The 21465-nt window shown below is 55.1% G+C and overlaps 5 protein-coding genes across 5 annotated transcripts; 3 read left to right on the top strand and 2 right to left on the bottom strand.

The window, feature by feature from the left end:
* Positions 1 to 144: 144 nt before the first annotated feature.
* Positions 145 to 1392, top strand: CDEST_13596 (Putative aflatoxin regulatory protein; the record flags this gene model as incomplete). Its single annotated transcript, XM_062929752.1, has 1 exon — positions 145 to 1392. The coding sequence occupies one exon, from the start codon at positions 145 to 147 to the stop codon at positions 1390 to 1392; it is 1248 nt and encodes a 415-aa protein (XP_062785803.1).
* Positions 1393 to 1923: 531 nt separating this feature from the next.
* Positions 1924 to 2303, top strand: CDEST_13595 (uncharacterized protein; the record flags this gene model as incomplete). The annotated part of the gene is made up of 2 exons (XM_062929751.1): positions 1924 to 2186; positions 2207 to 2303. The coding sequence occupies 2 exons, from the start codon at positions 1924 to 1926 to the stop codon at positions 2301 to 2303; spliced, it is 360 nt and encodes a 119-aa protein (XP_062785802.1).
* Positions 2304 to 10060: 7757 nt separating this feature from the next.
* CDEST_13594 (Putative short-chain dehydrogenase/reductase SDR, NAD(P)-binding domain superfamily) lies at positions 10061 to 12061 on the bottom strand. The gene is made up of 2 exons (XM_062929750.1): positions 10390 to 12061; positions 10061 to 10299 (listed from the first exon to the last, which is right to left on the bottom strand). The coding sequence occupies exons 1-2, from the start codon at positions 11189 to 11191 to the stop codon at positions 10265 to 10267; spliced, it is 837 nt and encodes a 278-aa protein (XP_062785801.1). The 5' UTR covers positions 11192 to 12061; the 3' UTR covers positions 10061 to 10264.
* A 3278-nt stretch (positions 12062 to 15339) lies between these two features.
* CDEST_13593 (uncharacterized protein) lies at positions 15340 to 16046 on the top strand (the record flags this gene model as incomplete). The annotated part of the gene is made up of 1 exon (XM_062929749.1): positions 15340 to 16046. The coding sequence occupies one exon, from the start codon at positions 15340 to 15342 to the stop codon at positions 15622 to 15624; it is 285 nt and encodes a 94-aa protein (XP_062785800.1). The 3' UTR covers positions 15625 to 16046.
* A 580-nt stretch (positions 16047 to 16626) lies between these two features.
* On the bottom strand, positions 16627 to 19802 carry CDEST_13592 (Putative zn(2)Cys(6) fungal-type DNA-binding domain, Zinc finger C2H2-type; the record flags this gene model as incomplete). The annotated part of the gene is made up of 3 exons (XM_062929748.1): positions 16627 to 17943; positions 18030 to 19551; positions 19615 to 19802. 3 exons carry the CDS (start codon positions 19800 to 19802, stop codon positions 16627 to 16629), a joined length of 3027 nt encoding a protein of 1008 aa, XP_062785799.1.
* Between the last annotated feature and the right edge of the window lie 1663 nt (positions 19803 to 21465).

Genomic DNA, 21465 nt, shown 5'->3' with positions numbered 1-21465 from the left:
GTTGCCCAGCTCTTTAATAGTGGCTTGCCCCTTCCGCCATCACCGCAGTTCTCTGGGACACGCAATTCTTCGTTAGATCAAGATACCCAACCTTCTTTACAGAGAAACTCCCTTTCAGCCTCGAGAGACTCGCCATAGTCAACAATGTCTTCCAGCTCCAAGCCCCGACAACCCCGACTTCGGGCCTCCTGCGACGGGTGCTTCTTGGCCAAGGTCAAATGCTCCAAAGCAAGGCCAATCTGCTCCAGATGCCTCGCTTGCGGTCTCGAATGTCGTTATTCCCCCTCAAGCAGAGCCGGCAAGCCAAAGTCGGATCACAGCGCGCCGAGCCACGCCAACACCGTCCACATGGACATGACCGACCTATCTCCTATCATGGACGAGAAAAACCTGATGTTTAGCCAGCACCCCGGCATGTACAAGATGGAGCCCGGTTGGCATACTCCCACAAGCATGGAGGGCGCCATGAGCAGAAACCCCTCCATCTCTTCTGGGCTTGCCATGCTCGGCGTCGACGACACAACCCCTAGAGACCACCAAGATCCGGCAGGAGACATGTACGGAGGCGGTATGCCTTGGACACCTCCTACAGACTTCTCTGCAGCACCGTATCCCGACATGACGATGGCCGGCGCACACATGAACCCCCACCACGGGCGCTCTCAGTCCATGGATATGGCCATGGCAGCTCATATGGCGGCGGCGCCGTGGGGAGATCCAACTCAGCACGACATGATGCCTTACACAGCCATGCCCACACCGAGCAACATGGCGGCGGCGGCTTACTTTCCCAGTCCCTCCACCACACCCAACATGCGCCCAGCTGTCAGACACAAGTCTTCGTCCTCAGGAGGCAGCAGTTCTTGCAATTGCTTTACCGTTTGCCTGCAGTCACTACAAGCTTTACACAATGCCTCATCTCCACAAGCGCCTCCCTTTGATCTCGTGCTCTCTCTCAACCGCAAGGCTGTCGAGGGGTGCGCCGCCATGCTTTCCTGCAACAGATGCATGAGCCGCTCGGGGACCCACACATCCGCCATGCTTCTGGCCACTGTCATCGGCAAGATCACGAGCTTTTACAAGAACGCCAGTCACACCTACTTTGAGAACGGCATGGTGCCCCAGGTTAACCAGCTCAGTCCCGGGGGTGGGCTCGGTGTCAGTCTTGGTGCGTACACGTTGGGTGGTGAGGATGGCAGATGGCTCGAGCTCGAGATCCTGAATCGTGAGCTGCGCAAGCTGGAGGAGGTCTACGCGCAGTTCCGCGACGTCTGCGCCGATCTCTCGGAAGACCCCGAAGTCAGCAAAGCCATGATTGGCTACCTCGGCCATAATCTTGGCACGACACTCGAGGTCGTCAGCCATCGCAGAGGGGACATGAGCTATGCTTAGTGCCATTCAACGCAAAACAAAAGGGAGCTCACGCGGAGGGAACAAAAAAGAGAAAGCCTCGTACAAAAGCCTGGGTGAGATTACACAGAGCGATGGAATGAAGACGCGCTCTCGTCACGACTGATACGAGCATTCACCACTACCGATTCTATTTTATGGAGTATGGGCCGGCTATTAAGGGAGAAGGGGAGGGGGATGTACATTGTTTGGCGTTGACCGAGTCTACACGATCTGGTGGGGGTCGGCGAAAGAAGTGGTTTGATCCTATTTGCCGGACTATTTTCTTTTCATTTTATTTCGTTTTCCCTTCGAGAGACGTACTTTGTCGAAATCACTCGCTATGGAACATACTACGGGGAACACGGTATAGAACCGGACGGCCGACAAGGAGAAGGGTAATCAAAAACAGAACGCACGGGTCAGATCCTTCTTTCTTTTTCCCTCTTATTTCTCAATGGGAAAGCAGAACTTTCACACAAACCCTCGTGTCTTTTTGTTATTTATTCCGATTTCTCTCTGTTGGGCTTGGTTATGACTTCTCTCGTCGGTCTCATCCAAACGGAGCAACGGATTAGGGGAGTGAGAAGGGGGGGGGGGGGGGGGAGTTCATCGGATGGAACGGGTTTCGAATCCTATATTTTATTTGTATTATTTCCGTACTGTGTCCCTCCTGTCGACGCTTCGACGGTTTGGATGAGAGTGGACAAGGTAAGGGGAAGACGGAGCGAGGGACGGGAGAAGACCAATGGCATGAGGACAGACGGGCGCCGGGCTGTATCAGCAAGCTACCTGAGGTACGTCTAGGAATAGCTAGTAATAATGGGAGTTTACATGTCATTATTGTGCCTCAGCCGGAGGATACTCTGCCCCTCCCCCCTCCCCTTCTCTCTCTCTTTTGGTTCTCGTCATGAACTCCGCCCCTGCGTCCCCAACACACCTGACGTAATCTCACGCGTTGGTGTGTTCCTTCCCACCCCTTCTTCGTCTTTGTGTCCGCCTATGGTACAAATAAGGGGCCAGGAGAGGAGGAGAAAAGAAGAAGACACATGTGTGTGTGTGTGTGTGTGTGTGCGCACACACACATATACTCTTACACACCATAGGTACTCGTCCTCCCACGCGCGTTTTCGTCAAGGTGGTTGCATGGCCTCCTGTCGAAGAGGTTGCATTAGCCTTGCCGGGCGGTGGCTGTTTAGATCGCTCCCCCCCTCCCTCCCTCCCCCAACTCGCGGTAGTAGCCGTTTCCTTATTTATTTTTACTCTATTTCTACACCCGTGTCACTTTCTCCCTTTGCGGCCAATCCAGGTAGTGTGCTCCAGAGCCCCCAAGCCAATCCCAATCGCTCAGCAAAGTCTGCCGGGCCCGGGATGACCCCCACCCCCCCCCTTCACCTTCCAGCGTTCTCCTTCTCTTCTCACCTTTTGTATCTCTCTTCGATATCGTAATCAGTGTTGGATGCTAGGTGTGAAATGTGTCTGCGGCCGCCACTCCCATAGTCTGTGATCTGTGGCTGACGTGACGAGCTGCCTCGCCAGAGCACGGACGGTTTGGAGATGTCCGGGAAGTACGTGAGGATTTGGGGCTTATCTTCATGCGCGGACGGCACTTCCAACAAAAGTCTTTTGATAGCTCGACCCAATCAGGTTGGGACCTTACACCGTCCGCCTCGGAATGTTTCCAAGCACGCAAGTCACTGCTGACCTCACGCCTAGAGCTTTTTACCTACGAAACCAGCAGTGTATAGGTGGAAACAAATTCACGATAGAAACAAGGCAATAGTGGCCTTGGTATGATTATGATCCTGTCTGGCATTCGTTTGAGGTTTTGCTTTCGTCACATGTTTGGGAGGGGGGGCTATGATAGTTCTCGGGTGGCAACTCGCACTATCTTGAACCAGCGTCTTGGATGTAGAGATGCTGACTGACAGCTCAACCCTTTGACGATTCTTGAGGCTGAGAGTTGCGTATACGTACCTTGAGGCGAGAGTCTCGAACGACAAGGGGGGCGGGGGCGGTATGTGGTCAACCTGACGCAAGTGCCGAGGCCGAAGAGCAACTGGAAGAGCGGGGATATCAGGAGCGCACGAGAGGGATGATGTACAGAGGAGAAACAGGTTGACTCTGATATTCATCTTGTGCTGAATAATCCGCAGAGTATGGAAACACGCCAGTCCGAAGGATGGAAGAACGAGAGCACGGATGGTGACAATGAGAAAGATGCAATTCTGGCCTGCATGTTATGAGGCAACGGTGCAGTACACACAGCCTGGTATGAAGAGGTGTTCGGGTCCCGGGGCTCGAGCCCTTACATGCAAGAGAGCGTCTACCATGCCGTCTCGAGGGTTCTTCTTGGCCTAGGACGCGGACCTCCGTTTCTTCGATGTGTCTGGCTCTCCCGTCCCTATGTCAGATACTTCTAAACCACAAGGTAACAAAGCTCAGCAGTCCCGGAAAAGCTAGGGAGAGAGGGGGGGAAGCATATCGGACACACGTGGGTCGAAAGCCCCTTCCGAGGCAGCGTGGCTGACGAGTCCTCGGCTCCGTTTAGGCCCTTCCACACCAAGAGGATCGATGCCTAGCATCTCGGATGTTGTCGCGTTACAGAAACTATGGCAGAAAGCGGTTTCAACTAGCCCTCAGAGAGGGACGAGGCCATGATGGAAGCTGCGGAAGCTTGCGTGATTGGGTAGGACGGAAAACGGCATCACTACCCATGACGGTGCAATATGATACGGAAGCCCGAGATACCGCCGGCAAGTGATGGTCGAGGAACGCAGTTTCAAGCCAGACCACGAGGAATTAAAATCATGGGAGACAAGTAATCCTGGCGAGAAGAGTTGACACTCTTGAGAGATTTTGTCCGCACATAGAGAACGAACGGAGTGAGGGGGCCAGCACCAGGGACTAAACCGGCCAACTCAAGGGCCATGCACAACTGCACTTGCACATGGAAAGATGGCAATTGCTTTGGATGAGATGTGGCGTTCCGCAACCACCGGAACGCTTCGCAGCCTTTTCTTCCACGATCCGGACACATACCCCAAGGATCTGTCATGGTGTGAGCTGCCCAAAGATTGATAGCAACTTTGCTTTCGTGTGAGCTCGGTCTCTGGTAGAGGAGGCTGTAATTGGGGCTCGGGAGGCAGATCGTGTGCCCAAAGAGGCAACTCTTTGGAGAAACAGGCGAACGGTTGGTAGTTGCGCTTCATGTATGCCGCCGATTCGAATCTCCAACCGATCCGATGCCGCCAGCCGCCCCCGCCCCTATCAAAAACCCCTTGTTCGTCTCGAGTCGGATGTCTTTCTCCACTGACCAGCGGGAAAAAGGCCGGCAGCAGGTCGATGCGGAAGTGTTTGTCGATGACGCCGCTTCCCGCAACCCTTGCTTGGCCCGCTTCATAATGCGACCTGGGGGCGTGCCATCGTCGATCAATCCGCTTCCGGGGCAATTCGACGTCAAACAAGCGCCCGAACCCAAATACTCAGGGCTTGAACTTTGATGTTCTGGCCTCCAGTCTAACGTCTTCGCCTGGAGGGGCTCCGGATAATGCCTGATATGAGTGTTGCTTTGAAAATGGTCGATCTCAGCCGAGCATCTGATTGAACCATCGCAAGTCTCGGCAGGCCTCCGAGGCCAAAGTGCGTGCTGTAGTTGGCACGGTCGAATTCCAGTCGAGAGGATCATTGCCTGTGTAACAACGGGCAAGTGCGGAAAGGTGCATTGGAGCAACCTTGAAAATCTCACATGGCTGCCCAAAAGCAAGGTCGCTCGCTTCTCCGTTGCTCGAGTTCCAGTCTGCTCGGACCGTGCAGAGCCTGAGACCTGCCACCTCAACGGGCACGGCATCGAGTGCCGTACTGGAAGTCAACTCTGAGAGTTTGGCAGTGGTATACCCAAGGCGAGTTCCGGCCGTACGGCTGGCTTCGAACCGTGTCAGAGTGGTTCGATCTTTTGCATATGATTATTGGCACGAGCCTCGACAAGATACGCAGGCAGTGTCCCATTCGTTGCGTGTGTTGTGTGTGTAAAAGTTGGACCTCCAAGGGCAAACGGATCATGAATTAGACAAGGAGGCTGTGTGAGGCCGTGGTAATTTGTGCCAGCGACATGCAGCTGAGGAGTGTGATGTCGCCGCCCGCCCTGCACATCTAGAATCGGCTGGGGTATGCAGCTGAGCTTGCCTAAAGGCTTGATAGCAAAACGGAATGCATGGATGGCCATGGGCGAATCGGGGTAGGGATCTCCCTTGACCGGCGCCATTTATTGAGCTGAAGAGCCCTGCGGTGGGAGTCTTAGCATTGCGGGATCAGGCCACACATGCTGACAGTGACGGGAAGCGATTGGGTTGTGGATTACGCGACGTGTGGTGTTATTGGTTTTATTTGTTTTATTGGTGTTGTTGTTGTTGTTATTGTTGTTGTTGTTGTTTTTTGCCGTTATTCTTGTGGTGATGTTGTCGGTGGATGATTAATGATGGAGGATGATGATGCGAAGACTTGGAGATGCAGACGCGGTGAGGTGAAGGAAGTAAGTGAGGTGACGTTGCGACGAGACTCTGACGGCTGGCCACCAACGCAAGGGGGGGGGGGGGGGGGGGGGCCTTTACGGCCGGTGTTAGACCCGATGGTGCTGAGTCATACTTCGCCCTTGCCTTACAATGCCTGGTGAGGTAAGGGTAGACCGTGCAGTATGAGCTTGTCTTTCCCAAACGTGAACATGTCAAACCGAGCCCGTTTTTCTTTCCATTGCTCCCATACACAAAGGGCAGGGACGTGATCAACGCAAGCTGATGATTACACCCCACTTACCTACCTAGCTGCCTAGGTACCTAGGCATATATTCATGCATCCTTAGTGCCCCCAACCCCAACAGCACAGCACCTCGCAAACCACTGCCATTTCTCTCTTTCCTCCTATGCCCAAAAAGGCGACAAGCAGGGAAGAGAACATGGCTACGAGTTGAAGCGGGCATGGGATCACCCGCAGGACCCCCCCTTTTCAGGGCGCGTCAGACGCATCCGTCTTACCCTACTTCGCGCCTCCGCTATCAGCACTAATTTACACTGACGAAGGTACGCTCATCGCTCCATAGGTCTGTCTGTTTGATTCCCCCTTGGCGACAAGAACATCTCACTAGCCCTAGTTCTCTTGCAGCAAAAAACCAGAACCCGCGCGAATTGGGAGTCGTCCGTGGAGCCGCGCCATTCCACCACCACCCCCCACCATCACGATGCTCGAAGTTCGTCCTATCAAGTGAGGAGGGTTGGCTTCTCGTTGGAATCGGCCAGCTCTTGGCACGCTGTCGCTGCTCATCTCGGGGCAACACGACCCCTGGAGGATACGATAATTACGCTCTGCCTTCGTCTCTTGGGTCCAGCATGTGAGAGGTGCCAAGTGGCCTGCATCCTGAGCAATTCTCCGATAAATGAGCGTTCGGTCCCGAGCCAGCCCAATTCGCCCCGCAATATGTCTCACTTGCAAGATCGACCACAATCAGCAGAGTGTCGTGGGAAAGTTCCCGGCGTTGCAGTCATTGATTGCCCTTTTGGGAGCAAGCCTGTTTGATCTACATGGTACCCCAGACCCAGATTGCCCATTTCCCCTCGACTCAGGAAGACCATGATGTCCTTTCTTTTTGTCTTCGTGTTTTTCCCCCGTATTCACGTTTCTTCCCTGGATCATGAATGGTCGGCCATGTCTTGGCAAAATTGGCCTAGTCTGTAATCCACATGCTTTCTTATCCTCAACGGCGTGTCAGCCTCCTAGGCAATCAACCACCCCCAGGTCCCGTATACACAAAGTGCCTGTGTAACCTCACATTGCTTCTCTCCACTTCGAATGGTCTCGTTTTGTGTCTTTCCCCTCTGATTGTGCGTTGTCCTCTCGGTATCCGCAAGTGTGCATATATTCCGCCCAGTCTAGGTGCCTACTGCCCTTCGTCTCTGTGAACCTTTGCCCACTAAACATTTGCACTATTGTATCGTATCCTGAATACCTCCCACGAATCCCTCAAGGATTCCTTCAAGCATCCACAGCCAACCGCGACGCCCGTCATTGTACCACCTCAACTTGCCATCCCAAAGGAGGTTGTGCATTGGAAATTGGACTTTGTGGCTTTCTTCAGCAGGGAGTAGCCCAGCTCGAATACGCCACTGCCTCTGAGGCGCCCTTGGAGCGATAAGCGACGCCGTCAAATCCACCGAGGCCTGCCTCAATCCAGCTGAAATCCGCTGGGCAGGACGTGGCCGTGTACCTCCACCCGTACACTGCCGAAGTCCCCGTTATAATGACGAAACTATGGCGAGCAACCTTTGCCTTTGGTCTGCTCAAATCATGAAGCTGTCACTACGTTTTGTGCTTCTGGGTCGCCTGATTCGGGTTCCAAGTCCTCCCATCCGAACGTTTTCTCTAGCTTCTGGTTGTTCTCTAGTGGCGTTACATTACACAAGACCGTGTGCGTCTAACTAGTAGGGGTTCCAGTGGACGACCTCTCGCATTCATGTGTCGTTCCGCTGGTTCTGCAGTGTCAGCGGCGACTATGGCCCAAGAAATGCAGGCCCCCCGGCGCTCGATGGGCGGTGAATTCGTTTGCCACGTCCCATATATGTTGTACTGCCTTTGCAAACCTCGGCTGAGTCGGATTAGATCATCTACAGCCCGAGGGCTGAAGTGGCACTTGGGAAGCCCCTCGTTCTCGACGTCACAGCCCAGCGAGCTTATGACGCAGCTGGCAAACTTTGTTCTCTTTGCAAAAGACCGAAATCCTTGAAAAGCAGCCATGGCTATATTTGGGAGGTTTTTTTGCGGCATCGTACGAGTCGCAAGATGCTTTGAAAGGGGGGGGGGGGGGGGGGGGGGTGCATGTATGTCAGAGTACGAAAGCGTTATATGGAGGCGATATGACCGGGTCCACATCGCGACAAAGCATGGAGCTTCCTCCAAGGACCTGGAATCACAGATACATACGCGAAGCAACCCACAAGAGGTTGAGTCTAGCAGAGAGCGGTTGTTGAAGGCAAGAAGTCTTGGGGATAACCGGCGTCTTACTGCCTGTCTGACGGTCCACCTGTCCAGCAAACCGGATCACTACAGTGACCAGCCGAATGGGACATAAACGGCGCTGCATGCTGGTGCAACGGCGCAACGGAGCCACTTTGGGCATGCCGGACGAGGAGCAATGCCGGCCCCATGCTTACTCATGACGGATTTCATCGTCGATCGGGGATTTCGGTCGTCATGTGAGCAGGCAGGAATGCAGACGCTGCGGCTTTTGACAGATTGCAATACGGGCCAAAGCGGGCAACCGGCTCGCGGCATCACACCATGATTCTGCCATGCTATCCTGTCAAAGTTCATGCCCCGGTGTCCTTAGCTATTGCTTCGAACAGACCAGAGCGCAGGGTACTGCCTGCAGTGTCATCAATAGGTTCACCGTGTTGGTGGCACCGCCGGACAGATATGAGCCGTGACACTGGGAGGGGGTCGGGTCCGCATCGCCGGATATATGGGGCTCGAAATAATGAAACATCGGGGCACCGATCGGCGAACTCTCATTCGGCGAAACCCCGGGCTTGAACCGGAAGTCGCACCGGATCTGAACCCCACCGACCACCGAGCTCATCCTTCTACGGCTTCGGTGGCTCTAAAGCCACGATGCAAAGTAGCGATGAGCGGCACGCCTTTAGTCAGGATTGAGTACTGCCGAGTTCGATATAGGTTCCTTTCCTCCGCCCCGGAAAGGATTCGACTCTGACGCATTGATTCAGCTGTCCCATGCCGCGTGCGAAAGCACCACGGCCTCACCGGCGCAGCAAGAAGAGCAAGGGCAAGGATCGGATCCCTTGGCAGAAAAGGGCGATGCCGCCGTCAGCGTCAGCCGGTTCCCAACGCGATCGCACCGTCTTGTCCGCACAGAGCCAGAGAAGAATCTACTCTCGTCCAGAATGCCTGATATCTGGCTGGCTGACTTCCGGGGGACACTGATTCTCTGCCCCATCTTACGTCCGAATACTGAACCCCCCCCCCCCCTGCCTCCATTTTCCCCGAGGGAGTGCCGGGGAGGATTGTTCCACGGCGCCAGTAGTCATCCTTTCGCACTTCCAGAGGAGTGCCTTGATACTAGATCTAGCTTGGGAGGGACGGTGCTTTACCTGCGATGAATGTATCCAACCTAACCCGGTGCTCGTACACTGACCATGAGAGACCGAGGGCCGGGAGTAGCCAAGGGGATATGCTGTCTGTAGTGGCCTGTGATTACTCACAGAACTGGTCTCCAATAGCATAGACAGCGGCCCTCTTGTCTTCTGCCAGGCCCTCTTATCAGGAATTGTGTAGAGGCGACACCATTGCAGCTGTGGATTTCGGATATTTTATGGATAGCTGCTTCGATATGATGCTTTGGCGACTGACATCTCGTGATGATCACGATACTTTGCCCCTATCGTCTGGGACATTCCATGAGCAAACCCCACATACCGCCTGGGCGAATGAAAGAATATTTACTGCATGGTCTCATGGCCCGGGGCGGATTCACTCAGCTTCAACGAAGGCCACAATGCGAAACGTTACCATTTGCCGAGACCGAGTCTGCATCCGTAAGAGCTCCCTCAAATAATGTAAACGAGTCATTCCAAGACGAGGTCCGGTGAGACCAGCAAGGTTTCTAGTCAAGCTCCATTGGATTCATGTCTATGTACGCCTGTCCTAGATATAAGCTATGTTAGGTGTCCCCCTCTTCAGCTCCCACATTACCGACCAGTCCCAGTCCCGAGGATCGCGGGCGTCCGGCGCACCACGCGATCCAATTCATTAAGGTGTCACGCTACAGCCCCGCGCGGACAGGACTGCGTATGAGTTTATGGCACTGTCGCACTTATGTGCCGCCACCAGTGACCTTGATGACTTGGCCTATTCGTGAGAGTCAGTAACACCGTTCCGAGACAGAGCAATCCAGCTTCCTGTGATGATGAGGGGAGTCGGGCGGGCGGGGTGTCTTACCGTTGATCCACTCGCAGTCGGAGTGGCAGAGGGAGGCAACAACCTTGCCGACGTCGGCTGGAACACCGACACGCTTAAGGGGGTTCATGTTGGCGAGGCCCTGGTCGATGATCTCGATGGGCATGCCCTTGTAGCCGTTGGGGACGTAGTGCCACGAGTTCTCGTCGTACATGTCGGTCTTGACACCGCCGGGGGCGATGGCGTTGACAGTGATGCCCTTGGCGCCGCAGTCGACGGCGAAGGCGCGGGTGAAGCCCTCAACAGCGGCCTTGGAGCCGGCGTACAGGGCGTGGTTGGGGATGCCGCCCATCTGGGCGGCGATGGAGGAGGTCAGGAGGATGCGGCCGCCGCGTCCGCAGTGCTTGAGGCCCTGCTGGGCGACAAAGAACTGGCCGCGGGTGTTGAGATCGAAGATGTTCTGGAAGAGCTCCTCGGTGACTTCCTCCTCGGGGCACCAGACCTCCTTGCCCGAGTTGGAGATGACGAAGTCCATGCGGCCGAAGTGGGCGACGGCGCGGTCGAAGAGGTCGACGACCTGGGCGGGCTTGCTGATGTCGGCCTTGAGGGCGACGGCCTTGGAGCCGTGCTTCTGGATCTCGGCGACGACCTCCTCGGCGGCGGAGGCGGACGAGGCGTAGTTGACGACGACGTTGGCGCCGCGCTTGCCGAGTTCGAGGGCGATGCCGCGGCCGATACCGCGGCCGGAGCCGGTGATCAGGGCGACCTTGCCGACAAAGGGCCGGGCCGCATCGTAACTGCCCGACAGCTGGGCAGCGGCGTTCTCAGTCGCTGAGGGCGCCATAGTTGCTATGAAAAGACTGTGGCGGGAGAGAGAGGGAGATGGGGGAGAAGGATGAGGATGAGGATGAAGAAGGAATTGGTTACGGCGGTCGAGACGAGGAAGTTATATGTACGGGGATGACTCGCCTCGCTTCTTTCTCGCTTCGTTCAGTCGGCGCTATGTGACGGCAAATGGCGAAGAACCGAACGCATGTCCGCCCGGTCCGCGCCCGTCGCACCTCCGCCGGGTAGCGAGACGCCTTGCATTTGGGGGTGGACTCAGCTAGGATCCGGGCCCGGGGGGGTAAAGGAATGAAGGACATGGAGACGAGCGAGGCCCACGCGTTCGCGCCCCCGGTGGAGCGAGACAAGGGCAGAGCCATCTAGTCCGTCGTCCTCAGATCGAACGCCACAGCGGGAAGGGCAGGCCGTGGCTTCGTGTAGCGGAACATTCGAGGTGGCCTTTGGTTGATTGTCCAAGGCAACGGATGGCTGTTGAGATCAACACGCGCCGTGTAATTGAAACCACGGCTGGATCACTGCCAGTTTTGGCTTCTTGCGCCGTGCCGGGCCCTCCACGGTTATCAACTGAGACACAGCAATAGGAACTGCGGGCTGGTCTGGTTCAGGCGAGTTTGACCCCGCCCTCCCCCCATCACCGGAGTGTTGGAGACTCATGTTTGCCACGACAAAAACAAGTCTCTGGAAGAGAGTGTACTGCATCCCAAACCCTGCTCCGTGGTGTTGTGTGCCGATGTGTTCCTCTCTGTCCACAACTGGTTCCTCGAAAACAAAACAAAAATAAAGAAACCTTCGTCCGTCCATCGTCTGGTTGCCATGGCACTCACACGTATGGGTTCGGCCGCTCTGCCCAATTGAGCCCGGACAATGGCGATGCGACAACTAGACTTGGCGGTAGCGTCGCGTCTAGTTCAGCCGGTCAATCCCATGTCAGGGCGGTCGCGCGGCGCAAGGGGACCGGCGCGACCACGCCGCCGCCACCGTCGCCGCCACGGAGGGACCGCCCACTAACCCCCAACGGAGGTCCGGACACGCACATAGGAGGTCCCATCTGTCCACCTATTTCTGTAATCTCAGGCGGGGTCCCTGTGCTATAGGACGGTCGTCGGTGGATCTGGCTGCAGTGCGGGAGAAGGCTGTCGATGCCGCCGCGTTCACCATAAGCGCGAAAGCCCGAGGTTTTTGACCAAGGAGACGGCCAGCTTGCGGATCGAAAGTGTGCAAAGGGAGGGAAGGAGGGGAGACCAAAATATGCTTAGTCACCGTTAGTATTACTTATCAATGTGGAGCAACGGGGAGTGCATACAAGGAGCGGGAGGACCCATATATATCCGCACACGCACCTTTTTATAGATATCTGGGTACGTACATGGGTACCCAGAACGTCTATCATGTAATATCGAGGTCCACGATTTGCGTTCGTCGCCATCGTTGAGTCTGGTTTCTATATACCTACTCTTTCATGTAGTTTTTAGCTTACGTAGGGCTTACGTCGAGCTTACGTTGGAATAAAACCCTCGTTTCTAGCTCGAGCGTTCATTGACCGCGGCCATTTGCCCGATCCCCCAAGTGCCCACAATTATCTCTGATCATGATGAAGCCGCTCCGTGACAATGGCCAAGTTTTTTGTTCCTCTTTTTCTGGCTCAGCTTGCGCTGTAACCTTTCAAATCAGAATGCTAGACTATAAGGCCATTCTGTACTTGGTCGGGTGAAATCAACTCGGTAAGCTGAGGCTTCTTCCGCGTGTCATTATGCAACCGTTGGGTCCTGCACTCGTCTCCGGGCTGTCAAAAACCACAAAAGCGATAAAAGCGAGCAGCAGCCCAATAAGATGGAGATCCGCGACTTCACTTGCAAGCTTTCCTAGCGCCATATACCAAGTCCAGGCGTTCACGCTCTCATCTTATGCGCCCGGCTCGATGATCCATGGACCTGGGTCGCTGGGCCCCAGCTTGACAGTTCATACCTTCGGCTAGAGGTGTCTGTCAGATGTCAGAGTACCAGAAACCTTTGATGGCCATACCCGCGGCCCGAGTCGTTGAGAGCCTTTTGGCTGACTGACGTTTGGCAGCTGTCGTCATGTTCTTGATTTATCGTTTCTCAAAAGACTTTTTCTCAACCGGAAGCTAAGCGGGCTCGCAATCTTGGCTAGTGAGCTGTAATTTCTGCAACCGAAAGCTACCGCATCTAGATATACAAGCTTATATCGCGGGCGCGCGCACACACACACACACTTACACACGTCCACCATGATCACGAGACTCGAAAAGACAGCCGCGGCTTCGTCAAAAAGGGAAAAGTGCACATTGACGCACCTCTGAAGACAAATCAAAAATTGGAAAAGAAAACAGGGTTCAATCAACAAGTCTATAACGACCTTATCAAGATCTTTCCCGTCGTACTCCCCCACTGCTTGGGCGTTGGGAGATCTTGGAATTCTTCCATCTCCTGCGGGGTTTCCTATAAACCCCTTCCGCCTATGATTTTGGTAGTTCACTAAACAATGCCGTCCAAAAGCACAATCACGAGGAGCCGATATCCTCGCGTTTCGGACAGCGGTACTCGTCTCTCGGCAAGTTGTGGGACCTCGTCGATCACACCCCCCCCCCCCCTGGCCATCACGTAATCGTAAGCTCAGACTCGACGACTCTTCAGAAACTTGGGACGAGTTTCTTTGTTTGTTTCGACACGCCTACAGAGGGCGGGATCTTTCCACTGATCAAGCCCTTCCCTTCTCATAACAGGCACACATCCCGACGGAATTGACACCCGTCGCGGATTTCCCCAACCCAGGGAATAGGGGTCCGGAAGGGGTTCGCTTTGACGAGAAGCGTCTGCCGAAATCATCTCTTTTCGGCCTTGTCCCCCTCCCCAGCACCAGTCAACTCTCTTTTCCGCGGCACCTTCATGTCAAAAAGGGGACTGTCCAAACACTTGGAGTATGCCATGAGGAAGCCAAAAAAAAAAAAAAAACCGACAGGGTGGTGGGGATGGAACCAGGGCATGCTACGGTGGACAGTGCCAACCTCGGTTCCGCTATTGTCAATCCCGTTGTCAACTGCCGGGCCCATCGTGACAGAACGCCGAATCGAGAAGACGATACCGCCTCGTCTTCGTGAAACAACACCAACCTCGTATCACCGTCCACTCGATCCGGAGGATCCGTCGGGCGCCCGCAGGGACCCGTGCCGCCGCCGGATGCTCTTCTGGGCCACCACGCCTCTGCCGAGCCGTCCCACCGCTTCTGCCGTAGCAGTGGTCTGACGGAACGAGGGTTTTCCCTCGGACCTAGTTCGCATTCGCCAGTACCACTGTGTGTTGTTCGTCTTTGATTCTTCCCGTACGGATTCCGTTTCCCGCAGTGAGGCCCGAGGACGCAGATTCTATCTTCTCTCGGAAACCGTTTCCCTTCCGACAGCCTTCTTCGGGCTTTACGGGTAACCAGCCAGCCGGCGAACCCTTTACGTTCCAGTGAATAGAACTCGGTTCACTTCGAGAAACCCAAAGAGGGACGTCACGGCCAGACACCCCCAGCTTCCCTGCGCCGACATTTTGCGTCTCACTACACCAAAACCATCCATCCAATGCTGGGCCCTCCCATGCAAAGAAGAAAAAATAATGCCGAGGCAATCACTAATCGTGTGGTATGCGGTAAGTTTTGCCTGCGGGTCAGGCATTGCGCAAGGTTCGCCTAACCAGCCCTGCCCTTGTCAGATCAGACTGGCGACATACAGTTAATCTTGTCTACAGGGAAAATAGAAAGCGAACAGAGTACGTCCGTGAGTAGCCAGATTTACATCACACTGATGCTGAGTTAAGTGTGGCGGCACATTTACAATATACCTGCCCAATGGGAAAAACTTTTGCCTGCAACCATGGCATTACCTATCTTACCTATTCAAAATCCGATTAGTCTGCTTGGTTTAAACTCCTGTTCCCATACATGAGGCTCTTTTTCCTACCCCTTTTGGAACCATGGGGAACCATGATGGACGATAGGACGCGCACACACACACACACACCTCTCTTCCTTATTACCGTGCTATCGGGGATCGACCCTGTTCAAGTCCGTTTATTATGATGTCAAGTCTGCATGTTTCAATTATGGTGAGGGACAACAGACAACGCCATCTCCAACGCTCGTGTGATGGACCCAAACTCCGAACTCTGTCCGCCCTCTTACCCGAGCGTGCCCTTAGGAAACCCCGCCCCCGAATCCCGACCACTGTACGTACATCGTATGTGCTCTACTTCCATCCGATATCTCCTTGGTCTGGCCGCTTTGCCGGGTCGCAGTCTACCTGTACTGCAAATAAACGTTCTATCCTTTAAACCCTTCTCTCCACAAGGGGATCCTGGACAACCAATGTCGCGGCAGGCGGATTTTGAGTGGGAGGCGGACCTTGGCTCTCCCTCGTATCCTTTGACATGACATCCCGTCTCTGCGCTCGGCACGAGTTTCTACAGGTACTTGAATTTTACATCCTATTGACAACATTTCGAGGCAGTATGATTGCGAGCCCCCTCCCCTTGGGTATTGGGGTGCGGATTCTCACATGGTGAGAGTCTCGTTTTCACTTATTTCGTGACACCTTTCCCACCTCCCCCCTTGGTTGGAATCACGAGATTCTTGCCCAATCCTGTCATCTGTCACATGCCCCTGTAAAATTCTAATCTTCTTGTCATTTTTCTTCAGGGTTTTCTGTCAATTTCGGCCAAAACAATGCGATCTCATGTCCCCATTGAGATGGAGGGGGGTCTGGTACCAAATCGACCAGCGATCACCGATGTCAATCTTTACGATCTCTCACTGAGTTCTTTATGAATGTTTTGTGTGGAACTAGAAACGGATAAACGAGAAGGATTCTCATGCGGGCTATTTGAGGCCGATCGAGTTAAAGTTTGTAGATGTATGCGAAGGATAAAGTACATGCTGCAGCAGAAGCGAAGGCCCTTCCCCCTATTGTCAATGGCCCGCGGGCCCCGAGGTATCTTGGGTAGACGAGTATACGATGTATGTGAAAATGAGAATGAGACAGAAAGAAGAAACTTTGATCATTATCGCCGCCAATGTTTGCAAATGCCGTTTGTCCCGTTGAAGTGTTTCCCAGATCATCAGCAAAGGGCGTGCTCGGAGCAGAGGCCTCTTCCTGGTTCATATAATTTTGCTCAAATATGGTTACCCCAGAGTTTCCTTACTCGTAAACGCCTCGAAATGAAACAGAAAAAAAAAAAAGAAAGGAAAGAGAGAAGGAAAAGAGCAGAGAATTGTACAATATTTTGATAATGACCCGAAAAGAAAAGGTATCCAATTGGAGACAATATATGTGCAAAATCGCGTGTGAGAAAAAAGGACATGGCAAGAAGAGAAGCACTTTTGAGTGTTTAGCCTGTCAACGACAGACTACATGGAAGATAAAGAGATAGGGCGTCTTCATGCGGCTGCCGTGGCGGCCAGGCTGTCAACGTTCCAGTTGGTGTTGAGGGTAATGAGCTTGCGTCTGATGCCATCGCCGATGCGGCAGGTGACACCCTCCTCGATGGCCATGACGCCGTAATTAATGACCTCGACGGGCTTATCCAGGCCCAGCGTGGTGCCGTCGCGGCGGGTGAGGAGGGCGATGCCGTCGCCTCCGCTCCACAGGTACGAAATGAGGGCGGGATCCTCCGGCGTGACCTGATCGATGGCAACGATGCTGCCGCTGCCGAGCTGCCCGCTCGTGGCCGCGTTGGAGGTACCTGCGCCGCTAAGGTGTTCGGGGCTTGCGCTCTGGTGTTGGGACGTAGGCGACGATGATTGCTGCTGTTGTTGCTGTTGTTGCGCCTGGGTCTTTTGGAAGTTGGGGTCGAGACGCGCGACACTGTCGGCCCAGAGGATGAGAGTGGCGCGGTAGACACCGGCAGGCCACCAGCATGGGCGGCGGTCGGCAGGCATGGACCGCAAGAGGCGCATGACCTGGCCGGAGTGGAAGATGGCCTCTTCGCGGTTGTAGATGCAGCGCTTGTGGCGCAAGCTTAGCTCCCAGTAAGAGCCGTCAAAGCCGTCGCGGCGGGCGAGGCGCTCGATTTCGGGGAAGTTGGTGACGGCGTTGAGGGAGATGAGGTGGTAGAGTACCAGGTTGCAGCGCGTGGTGGTGCAGCTGGGGTTGCTCTTGTGGAACGACATGGTCAGCTCGTACCACTTCTGGAGAAGCGCCTGAACTTCTTCGAGGCGGAGCATGGTGCTCGACTTGGTGATGGTCCTTGAGGTCGCCCGTCTGGTGGAGAGCACATCGGAAAAGCATGAGAGCATCTGTCGTAGATGGCATAGCAAGGACTGAAGAGGGTGAAGGAGGAGACGAAGCTGCTGGGGCGAGAGGCCGGCCTGGCGGCGGGAAAGGTTGTCGTGGAGGAAGTCCTGGAAGAGCTCGCAGAGTGAGGGGGTAAGGGAAGGGCTCGATAGGAGTTGCGGGTTGACATTCGCAGTGCAGCCATAGAGGCCCTGGGCGTTGGCAAACCATTGCTCCGAGTTAGACGCGAGCCAGAGGGCCTCGGGACTGGGGAGAGGGCATTGGAGATCGGTGATGGCCAGCTGAGGCGGCGTGTCGTGGAACAGGCTGAGCTCCTGGTCGCACATGACCCAGTTGTAGACGAGCCTGTTCTGCATCTCGCGATGAAGCCATGCGCGCCATTGCAGCTCGGTGCTTGTTGTGCTGTTCAAGGTCGGAATCATGGACGGTTGGGGCTCCAACATGCCGGCGTGTTTCAGCATCTGTTACTTTGTCAGTTGGCTCGTTCTCTTCCATGCCATATCACATATACATGGAGGCGGGATTGCTTTGTGGTGTGGCTGCTTACCGATAAGTACATCCCCCTCTGGCCCATGGCGATGTCCATCAACCACTTGTCACCACTCCAGGCACCTTGCAGCGTGAACAGCAACGCGCATCTCAAGGCTATAGGGTCGGCCGACAGCTCGACGTCCTTCTCGATGATGTCGAAGAGCGAGATGCGACATGTCTCTGTCAGGCCGGCGGCTAGGTAGCGAGCCTCGGCCATCGGCACGGCGGAGGCGCCCTGTGCGATCATCAACAGGAGTAACAGCGTTGAGGCCTGATTGTTGAGTAGCATCTCGTTGGGGTCGACACAACCGGCGACGATGAGAGGGTAGTAGTACTGCAGGCTGCGGACGTAGCTACGGAGGAAGTATTCGAGGATCTTGGTGGGAGGGAGGACGATGAAGTTGAACTCGCTGGGCGTGGCATATCCCGTCTTGGAGTACCCGTTGTTCAAGCCGCTGCGGTGGATGTCCAGCGCCTTCTGGAGAAACGACTGCGTGATGGCCAGCATCCGGTCGCGGGTGCGCGACGTGAGAGGGACGACGGAAGCATCCGTAGTGTCCCAGTCGACATTTTCAAGGTACTTCTCCAGCGAGCTCCACGTGCCGTCCTCTTTGGACTTCCTTTCCAGGCATTCCAAATGGACGATGGCCGTTCTCGGACAAGTGCCCGAGTAGATGGGCGGGTTGCAACGGGCGAGCGGCCACGAGTCCTCGGCCGCGATGACGACTTCGAACTCTGGGATCGTCGCCTCGCTCAGCATGCCCAGGGCAGGCTCTGCCGGCTTCATTGTGGTGTCGAAGTCGGCCGTGGACATGATGCTGGTGCTTCTGGTGTGGATGGACCCCCGCGACGACGAGGCCGTCATGGCCTCCGACGCCGAGCTCGACGACATATCGCTCAGCTCCGGGAAACTCGGCATCGACATATCCGGGCGCGAAATGGGCAGCTGGCCGGAGTACATGTCGAGCTCGATGGGGTAATCGGGCCAGACCATCATGTCCTGGTAGTTGGTGTCGGGCGTGATGAAGTCGTTGTTCAGCATAAACTCATCGAGCCCATCAACCCGACTGTGGGGTGACGGGAAGTCGTCAGAGCTGCGATGTGACTGGGTCGGGGAGCTCTTCTTCATGGGCCCTTCCATCATACGAGGATCCATGGTGGTCATGGGAGATCCAGAGGGAATCTTGCCCGGGGAGTCCTGCTTGGGCATGGACGGATCTAGGTCCATGAAGGCAACGGGCTGGGCGGCTTGAGGAGGCTGGGGTACAGTGGGCATCATCTGTTGTTGAAAAGCAGCGCTGGCCTGCGCAGCCCTGACGGCCGCCTTGGATGACCGCCGCGCAAACCTTGCGGCGCAAGGCAGGTTCTTCTCGGCGCACCGCGAACAGGGCACCCTCTTGTCACAGCCAGTCTTTGCGTTGGCGCAGTTCTGGCAAGCGATGGGTGTTCGGCCTGCCACTGTAGGTACACCACCGGGCAATGGCTCCATGGGGTCTCGTGCCTCATGGTATGTCGAGTGATGTCTCTGGAGTAGATCGCTGTTGGATGTGTAAGAAAGAAAGACTCATGAAAAGATGAGAGCAAGATGAGTGAAGACTGACCGTCGTGCGAAGGAAAGCTGGCAAGCACTGCAGCGATGAGGTTTGACATTGGTATCTGTATCCGACGTGTCAGTTGTTGCTTTGTTACCATTGACGATACTCAAGGTTCTTGACATACGGCTGGGGATGTGCCTTTCCAGGTGTTCTTTCCTGGTGAAGGACTTCCCACAGTATGCGCAGAAGACCATTGTGACGGTTTTCCTTATGTTTTTTCTTTTTCGGAGAATCGCTACGAAGCGATTGGTCGGACAGGTTGCCTATTCAGATGCTATCATCAAGCTGCAAGAAGGTGACGGTGTGTCTTGTTGGGCGATGTAACTCGATGGGCGAGAACAACAAGCCGGTTGTGCTGATCAGAGGCGTCAGGTTGGAGGGACGGGTTATGTTGTTGTGGTGTGTACTCGATGGTTTTGTCTTGCCAGGTATATCGGAGGACAGGAGTTGGACTCGGTGTATTTGAAGAGAGCGATGAGGAGAGGTCAATTCAAGTGAGAAGTGGGCTGCCGTAAAATAAGAAGGGTTGGCGGAAATGCCGAAGAAGTAGAGTTCGACAAGGCAGTGCAGTGCAGTGCATGTGGGTGACGACGTTGCTAATTAGGGATCTGGACGAACTCGCATCCAAGATGGTTCTGACGGCGGTGGAAGACGAGTGCAAAGGAGTAGTACGAAAGAAGGGTTCCTTCAGGATTCTGTAAGATGGGCAGCGGAATGGGTGGATGGTTTTGAATTATATCGCGGAAGCAGGTCGATACATGAAGGAATAATGTATGGATCAGGGCCGGGCGCAACGGGCAGGGGTTGCATGGGACCCGTCAGCTCGGCGAATACGGAAGCGGTCTGGGCAAGGCATCGGCGTCTTCCCAGCAGAGCGGGAATAGCTTGGATGGTCAGGTCAGGCAAGGCAAGGCAAGGTAAGGTGTGGGTGACGGACGATGGGATCTTGGGCGGCCGAGGCGGTGCCTGCTTCAGGACGAAAAGCAGAGTGAGTACGCACAGTCGCCCAACGCAAGACACTGGGGCACATGGAGATGTGCAACATGGGTCCTTGGGCAAGGGTAAGGGTACACATACAAGACATGAAAAGCCATGGCCGGCCGCTGGTTTACTATGAGAAGAGGAAGAAACGGCGCCGACGTGTTAAGCAGCAATGAAACCGAGTCTTGGAAGCATGGCTAAAGATTGAAATGATCAGAGTGGGCACCCACTGCAACTCCACGGGTCTGTGGCCGGCGCAGGCAAGGGGACAGATGGATGTGCAGGGCCTCAAGAGCAGCAAGAGGCCATTGTGACGAGGTGAACAAAGACACGCAAGGCACCGGGCTGCATAACAGGATACAGTAGTGCGTGCTATGGGATCAGGAGGGATCTGTGTAGGTCCATGTGTGTGTACGCCGCTTGGTGCATATACAGTCCACGGCTGTTTTCGTATTGCCTAGTGTACTTTGGAAACCTTTCCACTTTCCACTAGACCAGTCCAAACAATCAACAGCCAAGGCCGGCTGGGGAACGGTGCGAGGTGTACCTGAGTGGTGTGCTTGTGCTGGTTAACCCAGTTGGGTAAGCTCTATGTTTGACAGGGACCGCGGCGCCGTAGCGGCGGCGGCGGCGACGACCACGACGACAACGGGGGTGGAAAGGACGCCCATGGGGCTTTAGTGGATGGGGAGGGGGCGTTCGGCGAGCGGTCAGGGTACGGCATTCCAAGTTGTAAGTAGTGTCAAGGAGGAAAAGAAAGAGGAGGGGGGGTAGAAGGGGGGGAAGGGGGGGGGGGGGGGGGGGGGGGGGTGGCCGGTCAAACAAAGATGCCAAGGTACAGACAAGAATTGAGATGATTTTCCAAGGGACCAGGGG

The sequence above is a fragment of the Colletotrichum destructivum genome, chromosome 9 (assembly GCF_034447905.1).
Source record: "Colletotrichum destructivum chromosome 9, complete sequence".
Lineage (NCBI taxonomy): Eukaryota > Fungi > Ascomycota > Sordariomycetes > Glomerellales > Glomerellaceae > Colletotrichum > Colletotrichum destructivum.
This window is presented reverse-complemented; position numbering and strand designations above follow the sequence as displayed.

Coding starts and splice junctions, on each gene's coding strand:
- CDEST_13594 (XM_062929750.1), bottom strand. CDS start 11,191: ATGGCGCCCTCAGCGACTGAGAACGCCGCTGCCCAGCTGTCGGGCAGT. Junction 10,300..10,389: donor CGACTGCGAGTGGATCAACG/GTAAGACACCCC, acceptor TCTCACGAATAG/GCCAAGTCATCAAGGTCACT.